At 42.2% G+C, this 25,425-nt stretch overlaps 3 protein-coding genes and 1 long non-coding RNA gene across 5 annotated transcripts; 2 read left to right on the forward strand and 2 right to left on the reverse strand.

The window, feature by feature from the left end:
• The first annotated feature begins 52 nt into the window (after positions 1–52).
• Positions 53–4,692, forward strand: LOC124684970 (protein MEI2-like 2). The gene is made up of 12 exons (XM_047219233.1): positions 53–104; positions 195–350; positions 644–1,128; positions 1,387–1,545; positions 1,629–1,745; positions 1,849–2,000; positions 2,384–2,478; positions 2,576–3,482; positions 3,568–3,652; positions 3,747–3,815; positions 3,908–4,087; positions 4,177–4,692. Exons 1-12 carry the CDS (start codon positions 68–70, stop codon positions 4,315–4,317), a joined length of 2,583 nt encoding a protein of 860 aa, XP_047075189.1. The 5' UTR covers positions 53–67; the 3' UTR covers positions 4,318–4,692.
• Positions 4,693–5,127: 435 nt separating this feature from the next.
• LOC124684971 (signal peptide peptidase-like 2) lies at positions 5,128–10,769 on the reverse strand. Of its 2 annotated transcripts, XM_047219235.1 has the most exons (14): positions 10,619–10,769; positions 9,694–9,852; positions 9,492–9,603; positions 9,267–9,386; positions 8,840–8,997; positions 8,202–8,378; positions 8,002–8,036; positions 7,763–7,919; positions 6,920–6,973; positions 6,737–6,829; positions 6,206–6,345; positions 5,666–5,736; positions 5,414–5,497; positions 5,128–5,330 (listed from the first exon to the last, which is right to left on the reverse strand). In XM_047219235.1, the coding sequence occupies exons 1-14, from the start codon at positions 10,760–10,762 to the stop codon at positions 5,239–5,241; spliced, it is 1,596 nt and encodes a 531-aa protein (XP_047075191.1). In that variant the 5' UTR covers positions 10,763–10,769; the 3' UTR covers positions 5,128–5,238. The 2 variants fall into 2 exon arrangements, with proteins under 2 accessions (XP_047075191.1, XP_047075192.1); XM_047219236.1 differs by lacking the exon at positions 8,202–8,378.
• Positions 10,770–12,492: 1,723 nt separating this feature from the next.
• LOC124684972 (signal peptide peptidase-like 2) lies at positions 12,493–18,417 on the reverse strand. Its single transcript, XM_047219237.1, is given in 15 exon segments — positions 12,493–12,750; positions 12,834–12,917; positions 13,086–13,156; positions 13,718–13,857; positions 14,250–14,342; positions 14,432–14,464; positions 14,466–14,486; positions 15,277–15,433; positions 15,516–15,550; positions 15,716–15,892; positions 16,356–16,513; positions 16,779–16,898; positions 17,000–17,111; positions 17,196–17,354; positions 18,121–18,417. Coding segments are annotated over 15 exon segments (1,596 nt in total). The 5' UTR covers positions 18,265–18,417; the 3' UTR covers positions 12,493–12,658.
• A 365-nt stretch (positions 18,418–18,782) lies between these two features.
• Positions 18,783–21,963, forward strand: LOC124667888. Its single transcript, XR_006991450.1, has 4 exons — positions 18,783–19,052; positions 19,423–19,561; positions 19,712–19,796; positions 21,762–21,963. It is a non-coding gene; the product is annotated as an uncharacterized LOC124667888 (long non-coding RNA).
• The last annotated feature ends 3,462 nt before the right edge of the window (positions 21,964–25,425 follow it).

Raw genomic sequence — 25,425 nt, forward strand, 5'->3', positions numbered from 1 at the left:
ATCAGCTCCGTATCTCTGCTTGCTCGCTCTTGCAGGTACCCGCCCCTCCTCGGCGACGAATGCGGTGATGGACCCTCGGTCGCCGGCCCCGTTCAGTCCACCAGGTACCAATCCCCCCCCGCATACACTGCTTTGCAGCTACCTGCTCGTCCATTGTCTGAACCTCTGCCTTTTGACTTTGTCTTACTTATTAGGTTTTGCGGTGCCGCTCACGGTCAAGAAGCGGCAGACGGCGGGCAGCAGCAACCCGTGGGGAGTCCCTCCGGCGCCGCAGTCCAACGCGCGCAATGGCCTCAGCGGCGACACAAGCATCTTCTCCACCTCGCTGCCTGTTCTTCCGCATGAAAAATGTACACTCCCGTGTTTTATCTCTAGCCTTGTTTATGGGCATCATCTTTCTTGAGTACCAACGTCACAGTTGCTTGTTAGCATTATTGCACAAACACCCTGGTTTCCGGCAGACCTGCGGTCGGGCTACCAAGAGGCGAGAGCTAGTAGTGATTATCCGCAAACCGGGTGTATGAAAAAGGAAACACCATCTTGTTGTTGACTAATCTCAGATTTAGTGTGCCAGAAATCTTGCTAATCTCAGAATTATGTTTCTGTTGCTACTCCTGACCGCGTGTGCTCTGTTTTCTTTCAGTAATCTCTCCTGATTCTGCGCATGGCACACCTCTGGTGATGGACGACGCCTCTGCAAAGCTCAAGGACTTCGACCATGATCCTCTAGGGAACGATGACTACAAGTTCGACTTTGATCTCCGGCAAATCGACGACTTGCTGCCTGATGAAGACGACCTTTTCGCGGGGATCACAAACGAGATCGAGCCGTCGGCTGCGCAGCCAAACAACCCTGCCGAGGAGCTGGAGGAGTTTGATGTGTTTGGCAGTGGAGGGGGCATGGAGCTTGACTCGGACCCTCTGGAGAGCATCACGTCTGGTCTGGGGAACACCAGCATCGGGGATGGGCTCAGAGGCAGCAATGGGGTCAACAACAATTTCGGCCTCTCAAACAGTCCTGGGGCTGTGGCTGGGGAGCATCCCTTTGGGGAGCACCCTTCAAGGACATTGTTTGTCAGGAACATTAATAGCAATGTTGAGGACTCCGAGCTGCGCTCTCTGTTTGAGGTATTATTAACCCCACTGCAAATTAGATATTTTTTACTACGGAGTACTTTTAATTGTATTGCCAGCCCGATTTGTTCCTTCTACTAAGCAGTATGTCTATCCTGTATAACTGAACAACTATGCATAGGGCATTGATGATCTTGACACCTTCTCATCTGCTAGTATGCTGTTAGGCTTTAACAGTGTTCATTATTGTCATCTTCACTTGATGAACCTGAATTGGTCTTCACAGTGCTCATTTATTGTCATTTCTTTCAGCAATTTGGGGATATTCGAACCCTTTACACTGCAACAAAGCATAGGGGCTTTGTAATGATATCTTATTTCGATATCCGAGCTGCTCGTGGTGCAATGCGTTCATTGCAGAATAAGCCTCTGAGGAGGAGAAAGCTGGACATACATTTTTCTATCCCAAAGGTTTGCTATGTTTCTCTTTTACACCCTTAGACCTTTGCTCACGAAAGCACTCCTTGAAAATGACCACCATGTTGATTTTGCAGGAGAATCCATCCGACAAAGATTTAAACCAGGGAACTCTTGTTATTTTCAACTTAGATCCATCTGTTTCTAATGAAGAAGTTCGCCAAATTTTCGGAGCATATGGGGAAGTGAAGGAGGTCAGGATGCTACTCCCAAGTTTCCCCTGAATGAAGTTCTTTCATGAAAAAACAGGTATTCCTTTCGGTATTCAAGCTGATGATGTTTGATTTCTGTTTGCAGATAAGAGAGACGCCTAACAAAAAACACCATAAGTTTATTGAGTTCTATGATGTGAGGGCAGCAGAAGCTGCTCTTCGCTCACTGAATAAGAGCGAGATTGCGGGAAAACGCATCAAATTGGAGCCAAGTCGCCCTGGTGGAACACGCAGAAGGTATGCTTGCACCTAAATTCGTTGTTTCTGTGCCCAGTTTCTTTCAATCTTCCTGGATAAGTTGTGTGTGCTGTAGCTACATTTTATTTATCTGCTATACAACTAGTACTAACGTGTATCAAGTTTTCATCATTTGGCATGACCATGGCAATGTCAATTTTCCATTTTGAGGTTTTCCCTTAGTAGTTATTGGTTATTGCTATGTTAGTGAAACCCTTCATACTCCCGTAGTTATTTAACTGTATATTGTTTAAGCTGTAGATATGCCTGTTTGCTCCTCTAGAGATGTTCCTTGAGTTTCAGACATCACAATTTTGCAGTTATTTGTATTCGACATGTACCAATCTGATGTGATTCTTTTTTATTGTTTTCTTTTGATTTAGCTTGGTACAACAGCTTGGTCATGAACTTGAACAAGATGAACCCAGAGGATATAGGAATCCTCATGTTGGATCGCCTATGGCTAATTCTCCTCCTGGTACATTTACTGTATTAGTTCCAAGTCTTGTTATCCTCACTTCATCATTATTCTTCCAAACACCTGCTTAGAACTAAAACTCATGATCTCTTGACAGGCGTATGGGCTCAATATGGCAGTCCAACCGATAGCAATTTGTTGCAAGCATTTAACAATTCACCTACTGGAAATGGAATGAGCCCTATTGGAATCTCCCCTTCAATGATGTCAAATGCTATGAAGATTGCACCCATCGGGAAGGATAGCAACTGGTCTAAATATGATCAAGTATTCTCAAACAGCAACCACTCCCTTGGTGCTGCATTTCAGCATTCTCAGTCATATCAAGATCACAAAAGTGAGCATATGAGCTCAAGTCCCGGGACTTTAACAGGGCCTGAGTTTCTGTGGGGTAGCCCAAAGCCTTATCCGGAACATTCTCAATCGTCAATGTGGCGCCCACCATCAATTGGTCATGCAATGTCATCTAGTAGCCGCCCTCAGGGTCAAGGCTACTTGTATGGTAGTCGCCAGGCTTCATTGTTTGGATCGTCAGATCAAAACCGTCATCATGTTGGGTCTGCCCCTTCAGGTGCTCCATTCGAGAGTCACTTTGGATTTTTACCTGAATCGCCCGAGACGTCTTTTATGAATCAAGTTAGGTTTGGGAATATTGGGAACATTGGTACTAACCGAAATGGGGGAGGCCTCATGATGAACATGGCTTCTCGTGCTTCTCTAAATCCTGTTTCTTCTCTAAGTGGAAGCCTGTCAGATAATAACTCAGCTAACTTCAGGCCAATACTGTCATCACCAAGGTTGAGCCAACCTTTCTTTGGGAATCCTACATATCAAGGGCCTGGTTATTTCGGACTTGACAGCTCAATGGACCGTGGCCGTAACCGCCGGGTTGACAGCAGCGTGTTCCAAGCAGATAGCAAAAAGCAGTATCAGCTTGATTTGGAGAAGATCCGTAAAGGGGAGGATACTCGGACAACATTGATGATTAAAAACATTCCAAACAAGTATGCAGTTTCCATGTTGTGTTTCGTTTTGTGATCTTTATTTGCTTGTTAGTTTTCCTCATTTGGTTTTTCCTGAATTCGATAGGTATACATCTAAAATGCTTTTAGCTGCAATCGATGAGCTCCACAAAGGAACATATGACTTCTTCTACCTGCCAATTGATTTCAAGGTAGTATATTTACATATAACCACTGTTGTTTTCAAGGACTTATTATTTGGATACCCTGGCAATGTAATAATTATTTTTCCACTTCTCCCTGCAGAACAAATGCAATGTCGGCTATGCGTTCATTAACATGATATCCCCTGTGCACATTATATCTTTCTACCAGGTGGGTTTTTATTGGCAGTGCAGCCTAAGTTTGCTGGTTAAATTATCTGTGTAGCTTGAAAGGTCACTTTTATGCATGTCTTCAATTTGCAGGCGTTCAATGGGAAGAAATGGGAGAAGTTTAACAGCGAGAAAGTAGCCTCATTGGCTTATGGTAGGATACAGGGAAGGAACGCACTTATCTCACATTTTCAGAATTCAAGTTTGATGAACGAGGACAAGAGATGCCGCCCCATTCTTTTCCATTCCAATGGGCCAGAGACTGGAAACCAGGTAATAATTTACACTTCAGTACCAGTGTGTTTATTTATGCGATATCGCCCCTTGGTGCAAAGTGCTCTAATACCACAAATGAAATCCAGGAACCATTTCCCAACGGGATCTGCATCCACATGCCTCTGGATGGCGGGGCAGTTGCCAGCAGGGAGCCCCTCGGCTACGAAGAGGATGATAATCCCAACGACAAGATGGCCGGAGAGAGTTCCATGATGGGAAGTTTGTAGAGTAACCAACCAGCAGGCCCGGAGTCGCCATAATGTCTAACTGTCGATGACAAGGACGGTATCCATCCCAAATTGTATAAAAAGTGAGGAAGATGATTGGTTTAGTGCAGGAAGGATTCCTGGTGTGGCGCATCTACTGGTTTTTGTCGCAACAGATGTCTCCTTTTGACCCCCCTCTGTACAGATAGATGTGTGGGGAGTTGATGATGATGATGACTGGATGATGATGCTTTTGGTTTGGTTTCTGTAAAGAACAAAAATTGTACAGTTCGGAAGAGACTTGTGTTAGTTCTTCATGTTCAATTTCTGTATGGTTGAAACACCTGATGACAGTGGTAATATAAAATTTCCAAATTGTGAGTGCTTCTTCTGTCATTTTATTCTGGAGAACTTTGTTCTAGTATGATGGTTCATTTTCATGTAGTTGCAAATGCGTGACAATATAAGCATGCACAATATTGTATGCGTTGTTCCCTGTTGTGCATTTTGAATTGTTCTTGTATGATGGTTGTGTTTGTTCATCTTACCCAATAATTTACATGCAACGCAGATGCCCAACATGCCATTTACCTTCTGGGTTCTTTTGTTGTAGTAAATACAACACATTTGTTCTTGTCATTCCAAGCCAACAGCATTGACCATGTATATTATGGAATTTGGAACTGGAAATTCGTGACACGGAAATTGAAATTTTGTAACCTGGTAGGCATATATACAGTATTTTCATCTGATTTCTTGAGTATTTTTGGCACTTCGGTTGCACAAAAATTTGGATGCATTCTCTAAAACAGAAACATCACACTTCTCATAAAGACACAGTATAGAGTATTTGATGTTCATATCCCATCCATTAATTATATCAAAAGGATGTCTCTCAGCATAACTTTTGAGTACAAACTGTGTCACATTACTAATACTTTTTCAAACTTGTTCGACTAAATTCTCCGATCTTCTCCCGTAGTTCCACAAGTCAGGCAGTTCACCTCTTATCCAACCAAGCACAACAATAAGCCCTGGTACGAAAACAAATGATATACTCATCAATCGCGCATACAGCAAAGGGAGTAAGTTAAGATGGATGTATATATGAAATTACCTAATGTACATGGAACTAGGTATAGCAACGCTGGTTGACCGTGCCCGTCCATTAGGAAGAGCGCAAGATAGGTAAGGAAAAGGCCTGCATCAGGGTGTGAACAAAATCTGAGCTCTGCAGTCTTACACACAATCCACACAACTATTGGGAGTATATGAGCATAAGCAATACCACAAGAGACACACCATATAGCGCTAGCATCTAACCGTTCGACAGAAATATAATGGAGAACAGTATGAATCAAGCACTTACCAACAGCATATCCCACCGTCAACCACATGAAATATCCATTTAAGATACCCTTTTTGCCTGCCCTGTCAAATCTGCATCGCACACGGAAGTGATGGTGTATCATTTAGAAATGAATGTAAAACCAAAATGAAATTTGATAAAATAAAGATTACACATCAGGTAATCAAAACAGAGTAAAGCTCTGGTTGTTAAATGTCCGCAATGTTCCCCAGGCCATCACTAGTTGCTGTGGTTTAGTGTCACACCAGTAAAGCTCTGTTTGTTAAATGTCCATCTTGGACACACCTTGGACAAGCTTTGTGTCTGATCATTCCACAAAAAAACAACTTCGGTTTTGGACTGACTTGTTACAAAATGCCCACCTATCCCAGCAGCTACACCTCACTAACCATACCGATACCATGCTCCAAACAGTAGGTTTCAAAACTGGACCGGTCACTAAACCAGCAACAGTCTGTTCAGTGGTTAAACCGGTGGGTATACCAGTCGGACCACGGTTCTCTATATTTTAGAGTATGCAGAATCCAACACATAGAGTACCTGTAGCTGAATGCAACAAGCAATCCAGGGAAAATTATGTCACCAAAGCCAATCATGTCATAGCCACCCCATGGATCAAAGAAACGAGGTATCCTTAGGAGCATTGGAATTGCTTCCCCTGAGCTGTCACCACTAGCAACCTGGGAGTTTTCATAAAATGGTGAGTAACTTTAACTCAATCACAAGTCAAAGCCCAAAAAGAATGACAGAGCGCTAGGTTACTAAACACGAGCACTTGGTGGATAATAATCTATATAACATCGAACTATATATCACAGAAGAAGCATATGTTCTGAGCATTTCACTACAGTTTCAACTGTGCACATTTGCCTCAACGATATGGGTCATAAGAGCACCAAATTAGATCATAACAGTTCACACTAAATATATCTTATATTGAAAATGGCTTCATCACATAGTTGCAAGATTATTTGATTGACTTTACTGGAAAATCTACTGTACAAATTGTACAATTAATGCGTAACTGATAGCAAGTCTTAGTGTAAACGTAAAGGTCAACGATGCACTTACTGCAATCATGACACTCTTATGGAATATAAGAGGAGAAATGAAGACCCAGAAGATGTCATACACAAATGCAGCACTAAGAAGAGCTGATGCAACCTGCAAAGATAGTCTTAGATACTTCTGATACATGTAGAATCCATAAAGCTGTTACTTGACGACAATCACTGGAAAAAGACATGCCAATACCCTGATATTAGGTAAGCGCGCCATCTGAAGCACTGTTATCATCAAGCAGATACCCTGCGACAAATACACAGAATGCATGGTTAATGATATGTACTTAATTTTGCAAATACCCTGGGACAAATACACAGAATGTGTGGTTAATGATATGTACTTAATTTTGCAAAGGTCACGTGCAAGCTTTTAGAACATTACATGCCAAGAAATTTAACAACCCAAGTATCAAAATATTAAAAAATGTCGGCAAGCAGATGAAGTTCACTTATTCAGGGAGTTAACCACACATCCTAGTATCAAGATATTAAAAAAGGTCGGCAAACTGATAGCTCTTTTCATATAGTATCAAGCTTAGAAACAGTGCATTTCCAAATACACTGTTATCATTAGCTCTCGAATGACATGCATCTCTTTTCATATAGTATCAAGCTTAGAAACAGAATATGTGATCTCATCCTAAATCCAGCGAATCATAGGTGTAAACTGAAGATATCTGGTCAACACTTTTTTACTTCTGATCTCCATCTCTAGTCCACAGTGGAACTAACATGTGAACCTAAGCATCCTAGTGCCAACGTACTAAGTGTGCAACTAATTTAAATGCAAAATTAAGTACATATCATTAAGTGTGCAACCAATTACACAACGCATTTCCAAAAAAAGGAAGAAAAAAAATCCAATATCTAACTCTTTTAAAGAGATTAACCTACTGCCTTTCACTTCCTTCTGAATCAAAATGTGGAGTGTATACAACTAAGGGAGTGGTCATCAAAAAATAACTCTCATCCGAACACCCAATAAAGATAAACATAGCAAGAGAACACAAGAATGATCATCGATTCATCTTACAAGGATGTCTTGGCCTATCCAAGCAAATGAAGAACGCCGATAAACGACCCATAGAATGGCAAAGACCGTACAAAACGGTAGTATTCCAACAGACAAAGTCAAGACTTCCCCAAGAAAGGGGACTTCTACAGTTTTTTGTCCCCACTCCTTGAAAATCCTGTAAAAGAGGCAATCAATGAGGAGATAAATAGATAAAGAGTATTGACCAACTTGTTAATTTCAAACTCTTCAGGTGTTACCTAGAGAATATTGTCACCAAGCAACTATGCATACCCTGCAAGACACAAACCACAAGCAAACTCATAACTTTATATCTCTCAAAAGAAATATAAGAAACCAAATAAACGTTTCAATAACCAAGCACCGGTAGAAGCATCTGTACAAATAACCAGGCCATGTGATTGAAAAAGTGTAAGCTATAGAATATACAAGAAAATACCTCAATACCACCAATGCAGAAGAACACAATCAGCACCCAGGTGACCCAAGACGACATTAGGTAGAACAGGAGGAGAAGAAAAACCGAAGCTACTACAATAAAAACAGCAGCTCCCTTGGCGCTGATTCCAAATATTTCCTTTTCTTGTCTGTGGTTTGTTCCAGAATTAGGTCCTTCCTGCTTAGTTTGAAATGACGAAATTTATATGTGAACAACTTAACGAAGTGATTAAAACTCAAAAATTACTACTCGTTAGCTAGAAACAAAATCAATAAAACAGATTTTTTTTGAGAATTATTTGTATGTAGCAAGCTTGCCCCAAAACAAGATAGTTTTTTTAACAAATGCAGAAATGCTGTAAAGTCAGGGCAAAAACGTCTGTAGAATAGCACAGAATCAAACGGCAACATTATATTCTATATTACAGTCTTATTAATGACCCATCAATCGTCCATCTTTCGTATATGATTTACTGATTAGTGGTAAAGCATTGTTCTGAGTTTCAGCATATTTACCACATTTACTACAATTTTGTCAATGATTGTAGCCATAGAAATGTTGAATGCATTCTTGTATGGCATGAGAAGATAAATAGCAACAATATGTCATATAGTTTGGATTGGCACAGAAGTCAGAACCTGCCGTGTGAGCTGATTGCAATGCTCATCAACCTGCTCACATGCAACGAATTCACTCCAAAGTGAGGAGCAGACTATTGTTCCTACAGCCATTATCAATAAGAAGCCTGCTGAAAGTTCCACAACTGGTCGAATTGGCGAATACAACTGGAGCTCAACTGCAGTAAAAGAGCATTCTCTTATTAGCATGCATAGTCTGGTATATCATAAATAAATTCACCAGAATTTGTGACTTATATTAGTCATTCAAGAGAACATTTATTATGCAGGGCACAGTGAGTTACATAGGCGATTGTTAAGTAATTAGCCATTTTATCAAAAAAACAGAAGCTAAGTAAAGAAACTCTACCACTGGAGCTAAGTATAAGTATTATTAAGAATATTACGAAGTCAACACTAGTATGGAGAATTATGAGTAGGTACTTACCCCTTGCTCCCTGATCCAACAAATCCTTCAGATTCTTCCCTGCTGACTGTGGTATCATTAGGACAGGGATCGTGACATTAATCGAAGTGTCATTCTCATTGCAAACCATCGCATAAAGCTCTGAGAACACGAAGTTAACCAAATGGATTAATAAGAATCAGGCATGCCTACATGAGCATGACAGAGATTACAATATTCCAGGCCGTCCATTTATTTAAATAATACCTTCATTGTCATTTATAACCAGTAAACCAGCTGCACCAGCGGCCTGTGCATATTCTGCTTTGGCGGTGAAAGGACATCCTCCACGTGTTGCAATAGCAATAGAATTTGTTAACTGCAGCAGTAATGATTATATTTGATTAGAATATGCTTGTGAAGACAACTAGATTACCAAAAAGTTACTTCATTGGAGTCGAAATTGAACCTTTGTAGTCACATTAGAGCAGCAGTCAAGAGGATCCGTGAGGACAGAGAACGCCTTTTGAGCTTCATTGACAGTTGCAGGCAAGGATGCTCCAAATGCTGCGCTTAGTCCAACAAGAGTGGTGCCTTCACTTCCGTTCACCCAATTCTTCACCTTGACCTGGAGATAATTTGGAGCATGAGAAAGAATGGGGGACTAGGCACAGTAGTATTGCTTCCGTTTAAAATGTGGGTCAACGAATACAGGGCCTAAGTCTTGGTGTTATCTCTGCTTTTGTTGCGGAACTTGTTGGTTATAGTGCCAAATATATCAATCAGGGTGGAGAATAGAAAAGGGGTAGCTGCCCTTGTATTAGGAACGTGTACAGCATTTTTTTGCAGAACTGGCAAGACAGACAGACAGGGGTGCTACTTCATTAGTTCAACTGAGGTGGACTGTCGACTAGGCGCACTTTCTTGTGTTTGCATACACTCTGAAGTGTAACAGGAGAAAACTTTTGGGTTGCTACTGGCCAGAGTGGGTTACTTTGTGTGCCCAGATAGGATCGCGAGTTGATTTACTGGTTGCTGTTGCAGAAGATTATTATACTCAGGATATCTGGTTCCTACATACAAGTTGTTTTGTGCTGGCCATTAGAAAGCAAGTAGGATTCTGCCAACGTCACAACAGGGTTCCCATCTATTAGCCCAGCCCTGAGCACATTAGTGTTGTTCTGAACTGGAAGAGATATTGCTTCTTGCCTACTACTAGCATGGAAGGGTGGGTACAGATTGGACATCAAACAGAGTTAGCTATCTATGTCGAGAAATCCCACATTGTTCGCCGGGAAATCGTGTTGGACTAAATTCTCGAATCGCTAGCGGAGCGTCAGAGAGATCTCGTGGAGAAGAGAACGGATGGGGATTGGATGCTAGTAACGAGTTACCAGCTGGAACTTGTTGGAGCAGCCGGGGGAGGCGGCGTTGCCGCGGTAGCTCCTGGAGGCGTCGTCGGCCGCCGCGCGTCCGGGTACGGCGAGGAGCAGGAGGGCGACGAGTACGGACAGGAAGAGGCCGCGGCGGACCGCCATGGCCGTCGGCCGGATCCCTGGCCGAGCTCCACGGTAGTGCCGCCGCAGGTGATGGTCGTTGTTGGAACTAATCTTGTTAGTTAGTAGTTTATGATGTTAGAACTAGCTGTATGCATGTCAACATGGCGTAGCGGCCGGAACAACAGCATAAAGAGTTAGTGTGTGCGCGTGAGTGGATCGGCAAGCCAGGAGATGAGTGCATGATGCATTGCTAGTTTACTTAGTCAAGAGTTATGTGTTTAGTTAGTGGCAGGCTACATGCATGGATCAAGATAGCCGAGCTGTGTGGCCTTGCGTGAGCCGTGAGGATCGGTCTGCAAGTGCTAAACGTGTTAGTGGAGTTATTAGTGGAGCATGTAGTTAATGGATGAGTGGCTGTGTCAGCCGTGTGTGGCTATTTAAGCCAATGTAATCATCCGAGTTTGCTGAGTTGAATAAGAAAAAAAAGGTACGAAGGTGCGGTGCCAGAAAAAGCCTCTGTGTGTTCTTCTCCAATGTGTATATGTGTGTGTTGATCCTTGGGCGAATCTGTCAGTCGTGTGAGTCTCAGACCTCAACACCACTTTGATTAGTTTCGATTTGGACCGGAGATGGGATCCAACCAAGGCAAAGGAACGTGTTTGCAAAATGCCGCTTTCATGTCCTGAATACATGTTTCTGTTTTTTTTTCTCTCTTAGAGCAATCACGAATACATGTTTCTGTTTTCTTCTTAGAGCAAGTGAGCAACCATATATTTTATCAGGGATTTGCTAATGAACTAAATTTATGTTCAGTCAAATCCTACACCATTTAATTGCATCGTGGATCATGCATATGAATTGCAAATTAAATTGCAACTGAGCTTTTTTCAGTTGTAAGTGTAGTTGCAAATGAAGTCATGGAGACATGGAGTGGATTCGATCTCAAAGCATCTTTGGGCTACATTTGGATAAACTGTTTCGATATGTAGTTTTTGTGGGGCTAGGTCTTGGAGAAATACATGCAGGGCTGCATGGATTAAACTTTGCATATCATTTGCTTCAGCTTACTCTCTCTTTAACCTCTTTTACATACTCTTTCCTAATCATACTCGAGTTTTCTTAGCTGCAAATTTTCAATTTCATGCTCATGTTCAAAAAAAAATTGAGCTGATTTTGCTAAATTAATCGCACACGATCGACCATTTGAAGATTCATATGAGGAGTACGTTCACCTCACCGGTTCACTCAACTTTCATATTGTATGTATTTGTTTGGGCGAATGTAGATTAATAGATATGTACCGAGTCTTTGGCACATGAGCACCGATGCTCCTGCTTTTTAAAAATCCTATTTTTTTTAAATCTAAAAAATTGAAATTAAATACCCACATGCATATAAACATTTCGAAGGTACAGTAAGAATTTTGGAGAAAAATATGTTGTATTTTGAGCTATGCAAAAAGACAAATTTCTTACAAATATCAACCCTGTAGCAACAATTTTTTTGCATGTAGCTCAAAATACAATGCAATTTGTACCAAAACTTCGCACGAGTATTCGCAGATGCTCAACATGGCATTTACCTTCTGGGTTCTTTTGTTGTAGTAAATACAACACATTTGTTCTTGTCATTCCAAGCCAACAGCATTGACCATGTATATTATGGAATTTGGAACTGGAAATTCGTGACACGGAAATTGAAATTTTGTAACCTGGTAGGCATATATATAGTATTTTCATCAGATTTCTTGAGTATTTTTGGCACTTCGGTTGCACAAAAATTTGGATGCATTCTCTAAAATAGAAACATCATACACTTCTCATGAAGACACAATATAGAGTATTTCATGTTCATATCCCATCCATTAATTATATCAAAAGGATGTTTCTCAGCATAACTTTTGAGTACAAACTGTGTCACATTACTAATACTTTTTCAAACTTGTTCGACTAAATTCTCCGATCTTCTCCCGTAGTTCCACAAGTCAGGCAGTTCACCTCTTATCCAACCAAGCACAACAATAAGCCCTGGTACGAAAACAAATGATATACTCATCAATCGCGCATACAGCAAAGGGAGTAAGTTAAGATGAATGTATATATGAAATTACCTAATGTACATGGAACTAGGTATAGCAACGCTGGTTGACCGTGCCCATCCATTAGGAAGAGCGCAAGATAGGTAAGGAAAAGGCCTGCATCAGGGTGTGGACAAAATCTGAGCTCTGCAGTCTTACACACAATCCACACAACTATTGGGAGTATATGAGCATAAGCAATACCACAAGAGACACACCATATAGCGCTAGCATCTAACCGTTCGACAGAAATATAATGGAGAACAGTATGAATCAAGCACTTACCAACAGCATATCCCACCGTTAACCACAGGAAATATCCATTTAAGATACCCTTTTTGCCTGCCCTGTCAAATCTGCATCGCACACGGAAGTGATGGTGTATCATTTAGAAATGAATGTAAAACCAAAATGAAATTTGACAAAATAAAGATTACACATCAGGTAATCAAAACAGAGTAAAGCTCTGGTTGTTAAATGTCCGCAATGTTCCCCAGGCCATCACTAGTTGCTGTGGTTTAGTGTCACACCAGTAAAGCTCTGTTTGTTAAATGTCCATCTTGGACACACCTTGGACAAGCTTTGTGTCTGATCATTCCACAAAAAAACAACTTCGGTTTTGGACTGACTTGTGGGCGGGGATAATCATTCCGGTCCTGGGAGAGGTGGCGACACCAGTCTGAGCTGAGGGAAGCCAGCCAATTAAGTCACTGAAACGACCGCAAGAGGCGCACCCTAAGCCCAGCTTCTCGGAGCTGCCCACCTATCCCAGCAGCTACACCTCACTAACAGTAGGTTTCAAAACTGGACCGGTCACTGAACCAGCAACAGTCTGTTCAGTGGTTCAACCGGTGGGTCTCCCAGTCAGACACGGTTCTCTATATTCTAGAGTATGCAGAATCCAACACATAGAGTACCTGTAGCTGAAAGCAACAAGCAATCCAGGGAAAATTATGTCACCAAAGCCAATCATGTCATAGCCACCCCATGGATCAAAGAAACGAGGTATCCTTAGGAGCATTGGAATTGCTTCCCCTGAGCTGTCACCACTAGCAACCTGGGAGTTTTCATAAAATGGTGAGTAACTTTAACTCAATCACAAGTCAAAGCCCAAAAAGAATGACAGAGCGCTAGGTTACTAAACACGAGCACTTGGTGGATAATAATCTATATAACATCGAACTATATATCACAGAAGAAGTATATGTTCTGAGCATTTCACTACAGTTTCAACTGTGCACATTTGCCTCAACGATATGGGTCATAAGAGCACCAAATTAGATCATAACAGTTCACACTAAATATATCTTATATTGAAAATGGCTTCATCACATAGTTGCAAGATTATTTGATTGACTTTATCTGGAAAATCTACTGTACAAATTGTACAATTAATGCGTAACTGATAGCAAGTCTTAGTGTAAACGTAAAGGTCAACGATGCACTTACTGCAATCATGACACTCTCATGGAATATAAGAGGAGAAATGAAGACCCAGAAGATGTCATACACAAATGCAGCACTAAGAAGAGCTGATGCAACCTGCAAAGATAGTCTTAGATACTTCGATACATGTAGAATCCATAAAGCTGTTACTTGACGACAATCACTGGAAAAAGACATGCCAATACCCTGATATTAGGTAAGCGCGCCATCTGAAGCACTCGTTATCATCAAGCGGATACCCTGCGACAAATACACGTAATGCATGGTTAATGATATGTACTTAATTTTGCAAATACCCCGGGACAAATACACAGTAATGTGTGGTTAATGATATGTACTTAATTTTGCAAAGGTCACGTGCAAGCTTTTAGAACATTACATGCCAAGAAATTTAACAACCCAAGTATCAAAATATTAAAAAATGTCGGCAAGCAGATGAAGTTCACTTATTCAGGGAGTTAACCACACATCCTAGTATCAAGATATTAAAAAAGGTCGGCAAACTGATAGCTCTTTTCATATAGTATCAAGCTTAGAAACAGTGCATTTCCAAATACACTGTTATCATTAGCTCTCGAATGACATGCATCTCTTTTCATATAGTATCAAGCTTAGAAACAGAATATGTGATCTCATCCTAAATCCAGCGAATCATAGGTGTAAACTGAAGATATCTGGTCAACACTTTTTTACTTCTGATCTCCATCTCTAGTCCACAGTGGAACTAACATGTGAACCTAAGCATCCTAGTGCCAACGTACTAAGTGTGCAACTAATTTAAATGCAAAATTAAGTACATATCATTAAGTGTGCAACCAATTACACAACGCATTTCCAAAAAAAGGAAGAAAAAAAATCCAATATCTAACTCTTTTAAAGAGATTAACCTACTGCCTTTCACTTTCGTCTGAATCAAAATGTGGAGTGTATACAACTAAGGGAGTGGTCATCAAAAAATAACTCTCATCCGAACACCCAATAAAGATAAACATAGCAAGAGAACACAAGAATGATCATCGATTCATCTTACAAGGATGTCTTGGCCTATCCAAGCAAATGAAGAACGCCGATAAACGACCCATAGAATGGCAAAGACCGTACAAAACGGTAGTATTCCAACAGACAAGGTCAAGACTTCCCCAAGAAAGGGGACTTCTACAGTTTTTTGTCCCCACTCCTTGAAAATCCTGTAAAAGAGGCAATCAATGAGGAGATAAATAGATAAAGAGTATTGACCAACTTGTTAATGTCAAACTATTCAGGTGTTACCTAGAGAATATTGTCACCAAGCAACTATGCATACCCTGCAAGACACAAACCACAAGCAAACTCATAACTTTATATCTCTCAAAAGAAATATAAGAAACCAAATAAACGTTTCAATAACCAAGCACCGGTAGAAGCATCTGTACAAATAACCAGGCCATGTGATCGAAAAAGTGTAAGCTATAGAATATACAAGAAAATACCTCAATACCACCAATGCAGAAGAACACGATCAGCACCCAGGTGACCCAAGACGACATTAAGTAGAACAGGAGGAGAAGGAAAACCGAAGCTACTACAATAAAAACAGCAGCTCCCTTGGCGCTGATTTCAAATATTTCCTTTTCTTGTCTGTGGTTTGTTCCAGAATTAGGTCCTTCCTGCTTAGTTTGAAATGACGAAATTTATATGTGAACAACTTAACGAAGTGATAAAAACTCAAAAATTACTACTCGTTAGCTAGAAACAAAATCAATAAAACAGATTTTTTTTGAGAATTATTTGTATGTAGCAAGCTTGCCCCAAAACAAGATACGTTTTTTTTAACAAATGCAGAAATGCTGTAAAGTCAGGGCAAAAACGTCTGTAGAATAGCACAGAATCAAACGGCAACATTATATTCTATATTACAGTCTTATTAATGACCCATCAATCATCCATCTTTCATACATGATTTACTGATTAGTGGTAAAGCATTGTTCTGAGTTTCAGCATATTTACTACATTTACTACAATTTTATCACTGATTGTAGCCATAGAAATGTTGAATGCATTCTTGTATGGCATGAGAAGATAAATAGCAACAATATGTCATATAGTTTGGATTGGCACAAAAGTCAGAACCTGCCGTGTGAGCTGATTATAATGCTCATCAACCTGCTCACATGCAACGAATTCACTCCAAAGTGAGGAGCAGACTATTGTTCCCACAGCCATTATCAATAAGAAGCCTGCTGAAAGTTCCACAACTGGTCGAATTGGCGAATACAACTGGAGCTCAACTGCAGTAAAAGAGCATTCTCTTATTAGCATGCATAGTCTGGTATATCGTAAATAAATTCACCAGAATTTGTGACTTATATTAGTCATTCAAGAGAACATTTATTATGTAGGGCACAGTGAGTACATAAGTGATTGTTAAGTAATTAGCCATTTTATCAAAAAACAGAAGCTAAGTAAAGAAACTCTACCAGTGGAGCAAAGTATAAGTAATTAAGAATATTACGAAGTCAACACTAGTATGGAGAATTATGAGTAGGTACTTACCCCTTGCTCCCTGATCCAACAAATCCTTCAGATTCTTCCCTGCTGACTGTGGTATCATTAGGACAGGGATCGTGACATTAATCGAAGTGTCATTCTCATTGCAAACCATCGCATAAAGCTCTGAGAACACGAAGTTAACCAAATGGATTAATAAGAATCAGGCATGCCTACCTGAGAATGACAGAGATTACAATATTCCAGGCCGTCCATTTAAATAATACCTTCACTGTCATTTATAACCAGTAAACCAGCTGCACCAGCTGCCTGTGCATTTTCTGCTTTGGCAGTGAAAGGACATCCTCCGCGTGTTGCAATAGCAATAGAATTTGTTAACTGCAGCAGTAATGATTATATTTGATTAGAATATGCTAGTGAAAACAACTAGATTGCCAAGTTACATTGGAGTCGAAATTGAACCTTTGTAGTCACATTAGAGCAGCAGTCAAGAGGATCCGTGAGGACAGAGAACGCCTTTCGAGCTTCATTGACAGTTGCGGGCAAGGATGCTCCAAATGCTGCGCTTAGTCCAACAAGAGTGGTGCCTTCACTTCCGTTCACCCAATTCTTCACCTTGACCTGGAGATAATTTGGAGCATGAGAAAGAATGGGGAACTAGGCACAGTAGTATTGCTTCCATTTAAAATGTGGGTCAACGAATACAGGGCCTAAGTCTTGGTGTTATCTCTGCTTTTGTTGCGGAACTTGTTGGTTATAGTGCCAAATATATCAATCAGGGTGGAGAATAGAAAAGGGGTAGCTGCCCTTGTATTAGGAACTTGTACAGCATTTTTTTGCAGAACCGGCAAGACAGACAGACAGGGGTGCTACTTCATTAGTTCAACTGAGGTGGACTGTCGACTAGGCGCACTTTCTTGTGTTTGCATACACTCTGAAGTGTAACAGGAGAAATCTTTTGGGTTGCTACTGGCCAGAGTGGGTTACTTTGTGTGCCCAGATAGGATCGCGAGTTGATTTACTGGTTGCTGTTGCAGAAGATTATTATACTCAGGATATCTGGTTCCTACATACAAGTTGTTTTGTGCTGGCCATTAGAAAGCAAGTAGGATTCTGCCAACGTCACAACAGGGTTCCCATCTATTAGCCCAGCCCTGAGCACATTAGTGTTGTTCTGAACTGGAAGAGATATTGCTTCTTGCCTACTACTAGCATGGAAGGGTGGGTACAGATTGGACATCAAACAGAGTTAGCTATCTATGTCGAGAAATCCCACATTGTTGGCCGGGAAATCGTGTTTGACTAAATTCTCGAATCGCTAGCAGAGCGTCAGAGAGATCTCGTGGAGAACAGAACGGATGGGGATTGGGTGCTAGTAACGAGTTACCAGCTGGAACTTGTTGGAGCAGCCGGGGGAGGCGGCGTTGCCGCGGTAGCTCCTGGAGGCGTCGTCGGCCGCCGCGCGTCCGGGTACGGCGAGGAGCAGGAGGGCGACGAGTACGGACAGGAAGAGGCCGCGGCGGACCGCCATGGCCGTCGGCCGGAGCCCTGGCCACGCTCCACGATTGTCGTGTGAGTCTCAGACCTCAACACCACTTTGATTAGTTGGGAAGGAAGGAGGAGGAAATTCGTTTCGATTTGGACCGGAGATGGGATCCAACCAAGGCAAAGGAGCTGGAACGAACGTGTTAAAATGACGCTTTCATGTCCTGAATACATGTTTCTGTTTTTTTCTTCTTTCTCGAATACATGTTTCTGTTTTCCTCTTAGAGCAAGTGAGCAACCATATATTTTACGCAAAATCTAATTATTGCCTGGGCACTGTCTTGTCTTACGCGGTGCTCACCTTTCACGTCCATCCGATCAACGATCACACGGCTCACTCGCTGCGGGGCAGGTAGGACCACGTGACACGCACGCACAATCCCCAATCCTCTTCATCTCTCACGGGCACACACAGAGACGGGAGGGATGGCTGCCGACGGCCCCCACGCGATCCGCCGTGCCCTGGAGAAGGCATGCGCCAGCCCCGGCCGCCGCGCCCTGCCCTCCGCCTTCTTCCCGGCCTCCGACGCCGAGCCCGCCGCCTTGATCAGTGGGTGGTCCTCGCCTCCCTCTGCCTCCATGCCCACCCTTGAAGACATCGACGTCGTCGCCGCCGCCGAAGACCTCCTTCCGCGTTCGGGTCGACCTCGGGCCCCGGCCCGCCCTCGTATGGTGCTGGTGTCTAACCTCCGGAGCGGTATGGTTCGTGCTCCAGAAAGTCGTCGTGGGCGCCATCTTCGCCCTTCCGGCGCGGGCGCAGCCGCAGAGTAGACAGTAAGCATTTTTTTGCTTCAACAGGATGCATTTTCACGATTAAAATGTGCAAGGGATTGCTCATACGGATGTAGTATTGTACTCATAGGATGTTTTTTTGTGCTCTGAAGTTATGGTTAGATTAGACACTAGGGATTTCTGATATTTTTTCGCATCAACAAGATGGAGTTTAAAGATTAAAATTTGCGAAATGGATGTAGTCGTTTCTACCAGGATGTAGTTATTGCCCAAATTTTACACCCTGATTATGCTCGCATGAATATAACTTCAAGAATTTTGTACTTGCACATGCACTCATGGGTCTCACGACTCAGTTTTTTGCCCTACCAGTAGCAGACTGTGAGCTCTAAGCCTCTAATACATGATGCAGAATCCATGGTTGCTTCGCACGTCTGTGGGGCAACGGTACCAGCGGGTGTGGGAGCCTGGGAAGCGGAGCTGGTTATCGGCTGCAAGGCTTCACAAGGGTTCTGCTAGGTTCTCAGTCTGCTGTCCTTATTTTCGTTCAGGTAGGGTTCCCGATTGATTTTCGCAGTTCGGTTTGCTTCGATGGCAGTGAGTCCCCTGCGGCCTCCTATGTGTGTTTTTCGCTGGGAGATTTTGCATCTATAGAACACTAAAATCTCGATGTAATCGGATGTTTCTGTCATTTGATCTAGGTTGATTTTGGAAGGGAATCTGAAATTGTAGCTTGAGCGATTCGTTAGTACAACTACAGAGGGACAAGTTCATCCACAGATCAAGGTGAGAGGACTTTCTATTTGGGCTATATTAATATATGTCTGTGTTTAGGTTACGTTTTGGTCAGTTCAGCGTGTTTGTGTTCATGAGTACAACTATTGAGGGACAGGGATGTAACTAGACTTGTGTGTGTTCTTAAGCATGTATCATGGTATTAATCATCGTGGCTAACTGGCTATGCTTTTATGTACATTTTTTTGGCACACAAGATGTAGCTTTTTAAATATTTTTTGGAAACTGCAATTTTAAGGATGTAGCTTCTGTAGGATGAAACTTTAATATTCAGGGGTGACTTTGGGATGCACAAAAAATGTTCTATATGAAATTCATTAGGTTATGATGTAGCTTATTCTGGAAACTGCAATTTCATGGATGAAACTTTAATATTCAGGGTGTAGTTTACAGCGTTCGGGATCCAAAATAATTTAGTTCATGAAAATTCACTAGTTTACGGTGTAACCAACTAACCATTATTAAGTCTTTCCCTCTTATGATGTACTTTTTAATATTCAAGATGTAATAATTTTTATGCAAACTGTATCTTTCATTGCATAATTTATGATGTAATTCACAACATTGTTTATTGGCATTTTGGATTAAAAATACGATGTAAATAGTATGAAAAATTCTAGTTATTAGGATGTAGTTTTAATATACGTACAAACTAATGTGCAAAATTCTACTTTCTAGGATGTAAATAGTTTGCAAAATTCTAATTATTAGGATGCAATTATACATGCAAACTGTTTCTACCAGTATGTAGTTATCTAAACATGATGTAGTTTTTGACTTCTCATTCATGATGTAGTTCTTTTTTCAGTTTTAAAAGGATGTAGTTTCATTTTCTTATTTATTTTCATGCGAGAATATGTCATCATGTAGTTCTGATGGATGTAATATCTTAGTTCTGATAGATGTTCTTATAGTTCACCATGGATAAACATGTTCATGGTTTCTTCATAGTCTATTTTGGTACTTCTATTTTTGCACTGGAGTAAGTTCTTAATGTTACATACTCTGGATGCAATTCTTTTTCTTTCTACTTCAAAAGTTAATAAGATCTAGCCACTGGGGCACAAATCGTAAGAACTTACTTTTATAGGATGTACTTTGTGCAAAAACTTGATAAAATCATTTTTGTCTATGGGGATACCTCTGTGTGACCTGAGTATCTCTCGAACGATATTATTTTAATCGTTTCGTGTGTATGCTCCTCTACGAACATAGTTACATGCCATTTAACCGCTTTTCTCTCAACCCTGAGATGGCCCTGGAGTCCGTCTTCTTAGTTATGATGCAGCTCCTTTGCCTTACAGCTGGCGCTTCCTGCTTATTTATATCCTCATTCTTGCCACTCTTGTTTCAAACAAAGATGTATTTCTCCTTTTGCTTGTCCAAGGTATAATTCCAGGAGGTGCTGGTCTTAATGGAAAACCCATATGTTTTGCATATTTGTTGTAGTGTAATTTTGCTGCTTCCCAGAAATCAAAAATCATGCTAGGGTAGTGGGTCTTGGGTGGATTCTGATTGCTTTGTGTAGACTGAACCTCGTCATCGCTAGCAGATTCTTCACTAGAAAGTCTTTGGCTTGTCCCATCCCCTGTGTCAGCAGATGGAAGGGTGCTGCTGTTTGGATGACTAGTAGTGGGCTTATTTTCACTGTCAACATCACCATTCATCTTATTGTATCTGGCCTGTAACTGCTGCTCCAAGTTCTTGCATTTCCACATCTGGTTCTCCTTGTTGATTTGGCATTTCCACATCTGGTTCTCCTTGTTCCTTTCGCATTTCCACATCTGTTTCTGCGGGTTGATTCAGGTTTAAAACTACAACTCTAACAAGATCATACATATCTGCAATAAAAGAAGTTCTTTATGTCAGTACACATTTTTTTTTGCTACATTCGCAATGCATACATGTTTGTTATACAACATCACATCTAACTGAATTATTTCTCTCTTTATGTAGTTTTACATAAAGACACACAGCACAAGGTATAAAGGGAACACATCAATTCTGCTCAAGACTTGTACTTTGTCACCTACAAAACATCTGCATAATATCGTTGTGGTAGCTGTGACAATGTTTCCGCTTAAAAAAACCGAAACAATGTTTGTATTTAGACTTCCAATTTTGCCACAGGAGCAAGATAATGAACAAGTTTCTTACATTCCTTGTCTCTGCTGTACTTTTCAAGTTGAATTTTTTTCTTCATGCCCTTAAATTACATCCCAGATGATATGCATATTACCAATGCTGTGTTGGTACTAGGATGTACATAATCTTTATGGACCTGTTTCGCAGGAAAAATGTGTCAGCAACACCTGTATCAGTTCATTACCCAGCTACCTGTAGTTGTTCAATTCAGGGTGAAAACTACATTTTCTTTCAAGAATACCTGGAGTTTCTGCTTCAGGCTTAGTTGTAGGGACGGGGGATGTAGACTGTAAGCTATTTCCGACGGTTCAAACTTCAAACTAAGAGCATGTCTAATAGGCCCCTTATTTCTCTGCCCCGTATAACGCGAGTTTTTCGCCCCGTATCAGAAAAGTACGTCTAGCTGAACCATTCCGTCTAGCAGACCCCGTATTTTGCCCCGTATTTTTAAAAATTAAAACCCCGGAAAATTAAAACCATAGTTCATCTTTATTGTTCATACTATGGATCATACATACATAATGGATCCTACACTGCGATCCTATCTAATCGTCAAGGATGATGAATAGCACGAACGGCCCTCTGGCGGTAGCCTCCTGCGCCTCGAATTCCCTGACGGCGGCGATGGCCGCCGCCTCATCCTCTGCCTCCGCCCGAGCCTTCTCGGCGGCCTCTGCCTCGGATGCGGCCACCGCCTGCCGCCTCCTCCTCTGCCTCCTCCGCTTCCTCCTCGCCGGCACGCGGATCGCCTCCGCTTCCTCCGCCGCTGGTGCTGCCGATGCGTGCCGCCCATGCCGCCTTCGCCGCGCGCTCACGCTCCCACTCGGCGCGCCACTTCTCGAAGGCGTCGCCGCTCATCGGCTTGAGCGGCGGATCTTCTTTGTACCACCGCCCGCCCGCGGCGAACTCACGAAGCGACGACGGCATGTACAACGCGCTGGCGTACCGGCAAGCCGCACGGTGACTCCCGACGGCGGAGCGCTTGCATTGCCGCCGCCACGCCTCCTCGACGGTGTCCGGCGAGCGGGATCGCTTCGATCCGCTCGCCATACACGCGGAGCAGCTTCGGCGACCGGACATGGCGCGCGGCGGCTTGAATGCGGACGCGAGCGGTGGGCGGCGGTGCACGGCGGAGCTAGGATTGCGAGTGAGGGGTTAACCCCTCACTTGCCCCTTCGCCCGGTATAAGTAGGGGGCGGTGGTGCGGATTTTCTGGGCCCCGTATTCCGCCGAAACGGGCCGGCCCGAATACGGGGCCTGCTAGACGGCCCAAACCGCGGCTGCCCCGTATCCCGCCGGAATTTTATGGGGTGGACGGGTTATAAGGGACCTGTTAGACATGCTCTAAGCTGATCTCTGGAGGGAGAATGTAATTTGCATGCTAGTAGTACTATTTTAGATCTAGGGGTCACATGGATGCATAAGAAGTTACAGGGAGGAGTGGGAGATTATTCAGTACCTGCTGGGGAGAGGAGGAGAAGCAGCAGCTCCTAATCGATCTTCCTTTATGAGCAGTTATTTTGTACTATGTTAATCTGGTGTTTTTTATGTAAGAAACTGCAGCTACCAGGTGTAGGCAATGGAGTTCTTCATGTGCGGCCTCTGCAAAGGCAGCGGGGTGGGGACAGGGGCTAGAGACGTACTAGCGGTTTTGGAGGACCTGGGTGCGCGGGTGTCTTTTTTTCTTTAAGCCAATTTAGACTCCCGTGCTATGCGACCAGCGTGCCAAAATCCAGAAAGGGAAAGGTCCAGGGCACCTTTTCCGTTTCAGGTGCTTGTCTGATTCCGACAGGGGGAGCACTGCGGAGCGCAAAACAGTGCCCGCGCACTCCCTAGCCACGTCCTATATTTTATCAGGGATTTGCTAATGAACTAAATTCATGCTCACTCAAATCCTACACCATTTAATTGCATCATGAATCATGCATACGAATTGCAAATTAAATTACAACTGAGCTTTTTTCAGTTGTAAGTGTAGTTGCAAATGAAGTCATGGAGACATGGAGTGGATTCGATCTCAAAACATCTTTCGGCTACATTTGGATAAACTGTTCCGACATGTAGTTTTTGTGGAGCTAGGTCTTGGAGAAATACATGCAGGGCTGCACGGATTAAACTTTGCATATCATTTCCTTCAGCTTACTCTCTCTTTAACCTCTTTTACATACTCTTTTCTAATCAACACAACCATACTCGAGTTTTCTTAGCTGCAAATTTCAATTTCATGCTCATGTTCAAAGTTTTTTTGAGCTGATTTTGTTAAATTAATCGCACACGATCGACCGTTTGAAGATTCATATGAGGAGTAGGTTCACCTCACCGGTTCACTCAACTTTGATACTGTACGTATCTGTTTGGGCGAATGTAGATTGATAGATATGTACCCAGTTTTTGGCACATGAGCACCGGTGCTCCTGCTTTTTCAAAATACTATTTTTTTTAATCTAAAAAATTGAAATTAAATACCCACATGCATATAAACATTTCGAAGGTACAGTAAGAATTTTGGAGAAAAATATGCCGTATTTTGAGCTATGCAAAAATTCAAATTTCTTACAAATATCAACCCAACAATTTTTTTTGCATGTAGCTCAAAATACAATCCAGTTTCTACCAAAACTTCGCACGAGTATTCAAGACATGCTTATGTATTCATGGAATAAATATGACGATTTTTTGAAACACAAATGTATAATTTTTAAATATTTTAAAAACTGAGAGCATTGTTGCTCATGTGCTTCCGCTACTCGCTAGTATACTTAACTTCTGCACATGTGGACGTTCATTTGGGTGTTGTGTAACGTGTTACTCGACCTCTGTTATCACCAGAATTTGACCGGATCAGAGGTGGGCCGTGATTGGAGATGGGCTTGAAGAATATATATAGAAGAAATACATGAATCGGCCTTATGTACCAAGTTTGGGCTAATTGCCCGTGTATCTGTACCATAGTAGGATACGTGTCGGTTAGAAGTTAGAGTTTAACCCGTGCACGGTTAGGTGCACGCATGAATTAGAAAGTCCCCGGACTATAAATATGTATCTAGGGTTTATGAAATAAACAACAACCAACGTTCAACACAAACCAATCTCGGCGCATCGCCAACTCCCCCGTCTCGAGGGTTTCTTCCGGGTAAGCACCATGCTGCCTAGATCGCATCTTGCGATCTAGGCAGCACACGTTTATTCGTCGTTCATGCGTTGCTCGTACTGAAACCTTTTTGATAGCGAGCAACGTAGTTATCATAGATGTTTTAGGGTTAGCATTGTTCTTCGTATCATATGCTATCGTCGTGCAACCCTTAGGCATCTAGCCGCCCTTACGCCTATCACGGGTGTAAGGGCGGCACCCCGCTTGATCATCGTTTAGTAGATCCGATCCGTTATGATTGCTCCTTGTTCTTCAAGGATTAGTTTAATATCCGCATTGTTAGGCCTTACAAAGGGTTGGAGGATCCAGCGGCGTGTAGGGTGT

The sequence above is a fragment of the Lolium rigidum genome, chromosome 1 (genome assembly GCF_022539505.1).
Source record: "Lolium rigidum isolate FL_2022 chromosome 1, APGP_CSIRO_Lrig_0.1, whole genome shotgun sequence".
In the NCBI taxonomy this organism is placed as follows: domain Eukaryota; kingdom Viridiplantae; phylum Streptophyta; class Magnoliopsida; order Poales; family Poaceae; genus Lolium; species Lolium rigidum.